General features: G+C 45.8%; 1 protein-coding gene across 1 annotated transcript in view; it reads left to right on the top strand.

The window, feature by feature from the left end:
- The first annotated feature begins 3,661 nt into the window (after positions 1–3,661).
- Positions 3,662–9,136, top strand: part of LOC101755519 (probable esterase PIR7A) — an 8,197-nt gene continuing 2,722 nt past the window's right edge. Inside the window, exon 1 of the mRNA XM_004962231.3 lies at positions 3,662–4,158. Within this exon, the coding sequence (XP_004962288.2) occupies positions 3,760–4,158 (399 nt within the window). The 5' untranslated portion in view covers positions 3,662–3,759. The remainder of the gene's footprint in view (positions 4,159–9,136) is intronic.

Here is a 9,136-nt window from a genome sequence, read left to right on the forward strand (position 1 = left end):
GGGAAAAGAGATGCAAAATTACAGATTGACCCTCAGCCTGATTCTTTGATTCAACCTAATGCTCGGGGGCTACTCCATATGGAGTGTGATTTTTGTCGCGCTTCCATATAAAATTCAAGACCAAGTTAAATGAGGCTTGAGAATATTCCAGCCGCATGGCAGTACTTGAGTATGTTTAAAGACTCAACCCGATGAAGTACTTAAGGAGCACCAAAAACTTGTCGGAGAAACCTACAAAAGTACTAGGAACTGCTGCATTTGACTAAAAAAATACTCAGGGGCTTGTCGTACATACATCTATGGGCCCACCATAAGGTTTGGACAGTTCTAGATATAGGGTTGTACACCGAGACATGTTAGGCATGAAGACTGTGGTGCAGGATGGTGTGGTCTACGTGGCAAGATAGGAACTAGTCGAGGATTAGGAAACTACTCGTAGCAATTAGAGTAGGACTCACTAGTCGAATCCGACTAGTATTCTTGTAAACAACCGACCTCTAACCCTACCCCCGGCAATATAAGGCAAGGCAGGGACCCCCTCAAAAGTAGTTCAATCCAATTCAATACAACCAACACACAGGACGTAGGGTATTACGCAATCTAGTGGCGCGAACTTGTCTAAATCATGTGTTCAAGTTCACCTTCGAGTTCCTGATCTTGGTGAGCCCCACGCACTAAACACTATCTCGGGCACCCCCCTCGTAGGTTGCTGGGTCTAAACACTGATAGTAAGAATTTTTCATCTCATGAAACACCCGATTGATTCGTCCACCATGTTTCAAAGCTACCATCGCAGCCTCGTATTCCTTCAATGAATAGTTACCAATCAAGAGAATAGCTTGCCTCTCAGTTTCTACCACGAACTCTGCATCTGATACCCCATTTGGCTTTTTAACACCAAATTTTGGAAATTTAATCTCTAGGTTGTGTCGGGGATCTTTTTCTTAACAAAACTAGTTGGTTTCCAACCATGGCGCGGGGGTCAGATGCTAGCAGCCAAAAACTCTTCAATAGAATCTCAACTAGAAACAACTTGACTAGGTTGGAAAAAAGCAGATATCCCTGGTGAAGAGCGGCTTCGACGGCTAAGAGTGGGCGTGAATTCAGGACAAAGGTACTCCAAAATTTCCTTACCCTCAGAATTTTTTGCATCAACAACAGGAACGGTTGCATAGAACCAATACGAATCCTACTTGTTCGACCACTTATTTTCATAGCCTGGGGTGAGGGCAACTGGCATTATGTTTCCACCCAACCGCCACGTATGGAAAGTGCAGCATCCATATTACGCCTTGAATTCTTCTTCACCAACAATAATATGCTTCTTTTGGAGATGCAATTCAAAATGGCAGGAGAAAGACTCTGCATCTATTTCACCTCCAAAAGAACAACTACACCAAAAATATTTTAGGATTTGAGGGATAGAATTTGGGGTTAGTTGATGAATCCGAACCTTGTATGCAACAAGAACATATGCGAAAGCTTTTTCCAATGGAAATCTTAGCCCGGCCACGAAGAAATGTCGAAAGACCACACTCTCATTAGGCTGTGGAACAGGAATATCCTCGTCTCCAGGGGCCGGCAATCACTAGTGTTGAAATATCCCTTCTCAACATAGAAATTAATGTCATTCGAACTAACCAAAGAACAGCCAAAAAAGCAACTGGTGGGAGTTTCCACAACCGGATCGCTCACATTAGCATCTACATCTTCAAGATCCTCATCTTCTTCCCTCAGCAGTATAACCATCATCAAAATCACTAGATCTATCCTCATTAGATCCCCCTCAGATGAACTGTTACCTTCGTGGGCGTGTTGAGAGCCGACCATGTCTTCATCTCCCACATGAGGTGGTTCAATATCAGGATGCACCGGATTGTCGACCGCGATATCATGAGCAATCGAATTCACCGGATTGGCTGCAAAGTTTCCTTGAGTGTTGGGATCCATTAGATTGACAACAGCCAGCTCCTCCTCGGTCATCAGTCTAGCAGTACTTTTAACGCGTGCCACTTTATCTATCGAAAACAAATTCGTATAAGATAGCATTCAATTCATATAAAGTGTAGTGCCAACATAAAGAAAGAAAATCACCTTCGCTAGATCAACAAAGGATGAATTGAAAGGAACGCACGAATCTCAAAGCAAAAAATCTGAAAGCAGCGAGGGTACTTGTCAAAGCAAGGGTGTAGAAAGTTACCGCACCCCCCATCTATTTATAGGCCCGGAAAGGCGTCGTTTTGGGAACCCCGCTCAACGGTAAAAAAGGAAGGACAAAATAGTCTTTTAACTACCTTCCCAGAGAGATCCAATCCAACGAGCAGGGAGACGTTTTTCAATCCTTGATCCAGATCAAATGATATTTCAAGGGTTCAGCCCGCTGAAGTTGGACCTCGCCCCCGAGGGGCTACTGTTCGGGATTTGAATCCGGATTGTAAACATCACTCTCGCACGCCGCTTTAGAGAATTGGACCATCACAATGATAATCGAAATGATCTTCACCTTTGCTCAAAGCTAACACCCTCGTCTCCTTTCCTTACCTTCGTCACCTCACCTGTGAGGGTGCGGGGAAATTGTTTTGATCGTGTCCGCAGGTTCTCGCGCTGGAGGGCGCAAAGCGAAGGTATTCGACAAACTTGGCGAAGCGAGGTGAAGGTCGCGAGCACATTCGATGTCCGAAATCCAAGGCCCATTCAAGATCACTTGGGTAAAGGTGTGGAGGATTAGGATCACGTTGTGAACGTGACCCTGGTGGCATGAATAGCGTGACTCAGTTAGGGTGTACAAATCGGATTAGGACTCTTCCTTTACCAAAATGTACAATATATTCTTGGAATGTAGTGGTTGAGTGAGGGCAAATTCGGTATGTAAAAGTTGGTTGGCCTCCCTATAAAAGGGGAGGTACCCCCACTGTATAAGGATTCACATTTTTTGAGAAATACAAGCTTTAAAAGTTTTGTTTTCCGTTTGTGTGTGCTTTCTTTAAATGTTCGGTGAAGAGCTCGCTCTAAACCAACAGTTGTTTTAGCCTATACATATATTCCTTGCATATAAATTATGCTGCAGACATTGATATAGTCTTCAAAGCACAAGTTTCTCTCGTAATATGTCATAATATATCTATAATACATAGCAATTAGGAAACTACTTATATAAATGTACTCTTAGGGAAAGTACATTGGTATCGTCTAGTAGGCGATCTAATACATTGACACATAGTTTTGAGACGACTTCACAGACAACCCGTACAATGGGTTGTCTTCTAAGTTGTCCGATAGAGCTATATAAATTCTTAATTTATGCACATGAAAAAAGAAATATTATGAGTTGCGTAGCAACAACAACTCGTACAATGGTTGTTGAGTTATCTCATAGTTCTTAAATTTAGCTCATGAGGCAGTCTCTCCTCGCTCTCTCTCCTCCATATCATCAACAATCCTATGTGGCAGTGCATGAGACGACTTATGAGATCGCTGACGTGTAGCAATATACTTGCTCTACCATTCTCAAATATTGAAGCTCTACATAAAGATATTTTTCTAATAAAATATTTACAGCAGTTTACTTCAAACAACTTAAAATACATCACTTGGTCGTTGTGATCAGAGAAAATCTGCAACATATCACTCATTCAGACGTCGAGCAAATCTTAACGAAACGAGCCTCCATTACTGACATCGGTGCCGGAGCACCCGGCCACCTGTATTTAGTCTACGAGTCATAGTGTCATACACTCCAACGCAAACCACCGGAAGCTCATGGAGACCCACGGCCGTGCCAACAACAATAGGCACGAGGCGCGGCACCACTTCGTCCTGGTGCACGGGCTGTGCCACGGCGCGTGGTGCTGGTACAAGGCCGCCACGGCGCTGCGGCGCGCGGGCCACCGCGCCACGGCGCCCGACATGGCCGGCTGCGGCGCGCACCCGGCGCGCGCCGGCGAGGTGCGCGGCTTCGAGGAGTACTCGCGCCCGCTGCTGGACGCGGTGGCCACGCTGCCGCCCGGGGAGCGCGCCGTGCTCGTCGGGCACAGCCACGGCGGGTGCAGCGTCGCGCTCGCCGCCGAGAGGTTCCCGGACAAGGTCGCGGCGGCCGTGTTCGTGACCGCTTCTATGCCGGCCGTCGGCCGCTCCATGGGCGCCGCAACCACCGACGAGGTACTTCGTAATTCGTATACGTACCTTTAATTACCTCAGAACTACTGCTGCACGCGTGGCTGCGAGGGCAAATACCAGGTCGCGCAATAAATTGCATCACGTTGGGGCGCTAGCTGCATGCCGCACGCTGCACGTCATCAACAGAACGTTCGAAAATTTTCAATTTTTTCTTTTGAACGAAGTTCATAGGTGCGCAGTGATAACTATAGAAAAAACTGATAATGAAGGGTTTTTTTTTTGCCATAATAGCAAACTTTGATCGAGCTCGAGATATGTTTGTTGCATTTACTTTGGACAACCTATTTCTACATCTTGTCTCGAATATGTTTCTTCTGCTCTTCATCCTTTTTATTTTGTATTTTTTATTCCCTTCGGAATAAATCAGGAAGACCTTTTCCACAACAAAGTACAAAAATCATTGAGGGTAAAGCGGACCTTGTATAGGAAGGCTAGAGGTGTGAAGTAGATTTATTCCTGCAACTAGCCAAAATAATCCTTGAAACTTTGTTTTTGCTTATTAGCGATTTAATGCATCTACTTTGCAATTTATTCAATGATAAATCAGCAATGCCACCGGCGGCTATATATAATCACTGTTGTGGAATGCGTCTTCAGTACCGGGTCCAAACCCTCATTTAGTACCGGTTGTGCAACCGGTATTGCTATTTCAGTACTAAAGGGGGACTTTTAGTATCAGGTCAAATAATCGGTACTAAAAGGGTATTAAAAAATAAAAAAAGAAATATGCCGATCGGAGCCCGGGCCGCACCCCGCCGCCGTCCGCCCGAGTGCCGACGCCCCGGCCGCACCCCGCCACCGTCCGTCGAGCATCGGAGCGCCGGGCACACAGCACCTGGCCCCGCAACAGAGAAAGAGAGGGAGGGAGGCAATTGCCGCCGCCGCTACTCCTTAGCCTGTCGGTTGCTGCGCGCTGCTGGATCTGAGGGAGAGGTGGCCGCTACTCTAAGATCCACGTGCTCCTTGCTCCGTCACGCCCTGCCAACGCTCCGCCGCCGCGCTCTCCCGTCGGAGCTCCGCCGCTCCTTGCTCCACCACGCCCTGCCGACGCTTCGCCACCTCGCCGTGTCCTCCCTTCTTGCCTGTCGGTGTTTTATACCCGTCATATCCCGAGGTAGTAGATTAGTTGGTGAGGGATCGTCGGATTGGAACTTGAAGGTAAAAGCGAGGACACAAGACATAGATTTATACAGGTTCGGGCCGCTAGAGTAGCGTGATACCCTACATCCTATTTCAGGTGTTGTATATTGTGCCCTATGCTTAGGTGTTGTTTGGTGTTCAGGATTTGATCCTCTGTTGTGGTTCTATGAGGTCTTGGCCTACCGATCTAGAAACCCCTACCCTCCTTTATATACTCCCGGGGGTGGGATTACTAGTCGGTTACACGGAGGAGTCCCAATAGGATTACATGATATGAGTCCTAATAGGATTATAGGGGAATCCTAGTAGGAGTTCGTCTTCTTCCTTCCTTACTGGTATTGGGGATCTATCCCCGACAAACCCCCAAGCGCTTCATAGTCGAATGTAGCAGTCTTCGAGTACTTTTCAAATTCTCGCCAAGTAGTATTAGTGCTCCTCGAGTACTTTGTCTGGCTGAATCTTCAAAGTTTCTCAAAGCTGCCATAAGGCTATGGTGTGCTCAAACCCTTGATCGTCTTGATTTTGTAATCTTCATCTTTGGAATGTGATATGGAGGGCGGCGGAAGTCGCACTTCATATGGAATAACCCCCCAGTCTTAGGTTGAATCAAAGAATCAGGCTGAGGGTCAATAAAATCTTGAATCTTCTGCCTTTGTCTTGAAAAAAAATTGTTGGGTGTAGCTTATCAGCTCCCGAGCCTTGGAATGATTAAATAATAAATTCAAGGGTCTAGCGAGCTTTAGTCTTCACTCAAGTCATCATCCGAGTAGTTTTGCGGCATCCAGCCCCCGAGCTTACGTGCCAGGTGAGCCGTAGGAGCCACGTCGAGTAGTTATTTGGAGCTTAGCCCCTGAGGAGGAAGCTAGCTGAGCCATTGGAGATATTACGGGTAGTAATTAGCGCTTAGCCCTCTATCTAGGAGTTAGCAGAGCCATTGGAGGTACGCTGAACATCCTGGAGAGTCATCGTCGAAGCTTGACCTACAAAAAGACATGCATACATTATGTAGCATATTTGTAGAATTTGAAACTACTAAAATTTATTCAGTGATGAATATAGTATAAATGTTGTGTGTCATGCTCTTATTTTGGCCATATTTTTGCTTAGTAGTTAGCCTATTATGTTTAGACTCTCACTCCCTGTTTAGCTATTGCCACTGCGTGTGAGATCTTTGTCTCGTGTATGCGTATTGGCACTACTGCTACGCGTTTGAGATCTTTGTCTGGTGTATGCGTCCTTGCATTTAGGCATGACATAAGATCCAAGACTTTCACGAATTAAGGCATGTTCTGCTCGAGGAGATTAACAACCGCTAAGAGAAGACATTTAAAATAAGTAGTCGGCATTACGACAAAAAACTGCACGATTACGCGTAAAGTAGTCATTGAGACTTTTCTGCCTTTTTGACGAGGAGAGCGCGTGTTACTGCGCATAAGATTTTTACCTCCTTAGGGTGTAGCAGCAGCAAGCCTCCAGCACTCAGTGCACCAAACCCATGACCGTAGCCTCTGAAATTTGATGTACCAAGCCTGTTGGCAGAGCTTCCGGAATTCAGTGCACAAACCCGTGGCTATAGCCTACAGCGGAAACTGACTCGGTCTTCAACTGGAATGTGGAGCGCGTCGATTCTGTCTTGGTGTAGATTTGTCTACTCGTAACTCTGACTCGGTGACTTGCTTCGTGTTGAGCAGATTGATCTTAATGAGGTCCTTAAAGCTCGCCCGATGATCTCGACGATCACCCCTACCTGGCACACCAGATGTCGGTATTTTTTACTCAGCAACCTACCGAGGGGTATCTCAAGGTAGCAGATTGGTTGGTGGGGGATCGGCGAACCTGAAACTCGAAGGTAAAAGCGAGGACACAAGACACAGATTTATACAGGTTCGGACCGCCAGAGTAGCCTAATACCCTACGTCATATTTGGAGTGTTGTATATTGCGCCCTGCGCTTGGGTGGTTTTTGGTGTTGAGAATTTGATCCTCTGTTATGGTTCTATGAGGTCTTGACCTACCAATCTAGGGACCTCTGCCCTCCTTTATATACTCCAGGGGTGGGATTACTAGTCGTTTAGAAGAAGAAGTCATAGTAGGATCCTATATGGTATGAGTCCTAGTAGAATTACAGGAGAATCCTATTAGGAGTCCATCTTCTTCCTTCCTTACGAGTACTGAGGATCTATCCTCGACATTGTCTCCACCGCTCCTTATCCCACCACCACTCCTCACGACATGTAAGAGATGAGGAGCAAGCGGAGGGGGGGAGGGAGGGACCGCGACGGGAGGGGTGGTGATGGGATCTGTGTTGGGAGAGGGAGTGGATTCAGCTAGGGAGAGAGGGGGGATTTGGCGGGAAGAAGAAGAGAGTGAGGTGCGGGTGAGAGGATGAGGGAACGAGCAGAAAAGTGTGGGGAGGGGTGAGCGTGGGGTGAGAGAGATAAGGGGGGTTGACGCATGAGGGGAGATTGCGATTTAGTACCAGGTGAAGCCTCCACCTGGTACTAAAGGCTCTCAAGCACATTAGTACCGGTTGGAGGCTTCAACGGGTACTAATTTGTGACCTTTAGTACCAGGTGAAGCTTCACCCGGTACTAAAGGGGGTCACGAGGAGCTCCTTGGGGACTGGCCGTTAGACCTGCTACTAATGCTCACATTAATACCGGGTCAAAACGTAATCGGTACTGAGCCTCAAAATAAATGCTGAGTTTTCCAGTAGCGAACGGTTTAGTGCATCATTTTCATCTTATTTCGTATGGTCCAATGATGCGTATAAGACATACGGGCAACGATTGCGTGCGTTATGTGTATTGCTTTGGCCGTGTAATAACACTGTGACATATTGAGCTGGTGTAGGTTAAAAAGGAATCTGGCTTCACAGGTCCCTGTTCAATTCCCATTCAATTTGCCAAAGATGTATGGATCGTCTAGTTCCTCGAGCTAAAGTTTAGTCCATGTCACATTGAATATTTGAAGGCTAATTAGGAGGACTAAATATGAGTTAATTATAAAACTAATTGCACAAATAGAGGCTAAACGGTGAGACGAATCTATTAAGCCTAATTAATCCATCATTAGCAAATGTTTACTGTAGCAGCACATTGTCAAATCAGAGACTAATTAGGCTTAATAGATTCATCTCGCTGTTTAGCCTCCATCTGTGTAATGGATTTTGTAAATAGTCTATATTTAATACTCCTAATTAGTATCTAAACATTTGATGTGATAGGTGCTAAAAATAAGTAACGGGAAACAAACGGGGCGTAGTCCGTGCCACAATGATCTATGCGTGTTGACGCTACATCATGTTTTTACTGGATGAATGAGCCGGAGCCGGTGGAAACTACATCGCCCGCTGCTGATGCAACCGACTCGTTGACTTAGGGTCTATTTGGCTCCCACGTGCTAAACTTCACCACTTGTCACATCGGATGTTTACCTATCACATCAGATATTTGATACTAAGTAGGAGTATTAAATATAGTCTAATTACAAAACTAATTACACAGATGGAGTCTAATTCGTGAGACGAATCTATTAAGCCTAATTAGTTCGTGATTTGACAATATGGTGCTACAGTAATCATTTGCTAATGATGGATTAATTAGTTTTAATAGATTCATCTCGCGAATTAGCCTAGGGATTCTGCAATTAGTTTTATAATTAGCTCATGTTTAATACTCCTACTTAGTATCAAATATCTGATGTGATAGGTAAACATCCGATGTGACAAGTGGTGAAGTTTAGCACGTGGGAGCCAAATAGACCCTAAGTCAACGAGTCGGTTGCATCAGCAGCGGGCGATGTAGTTTCCACCGGCTCCG

Source organism: Setaria italica, chromosome III (assembly GCF_000263155.2).
Source record: "Setaria italica strain Yugu1 chromosome III, Setaria_italica_v2.0, whole genome shotgun sequence".
NCBI classification, from domain to species: Eukaryota; Viridiplantae; Streptophyta; class Magnoliopsida; order Poales; family Poaceae; genus Setaria; species Setaria italica.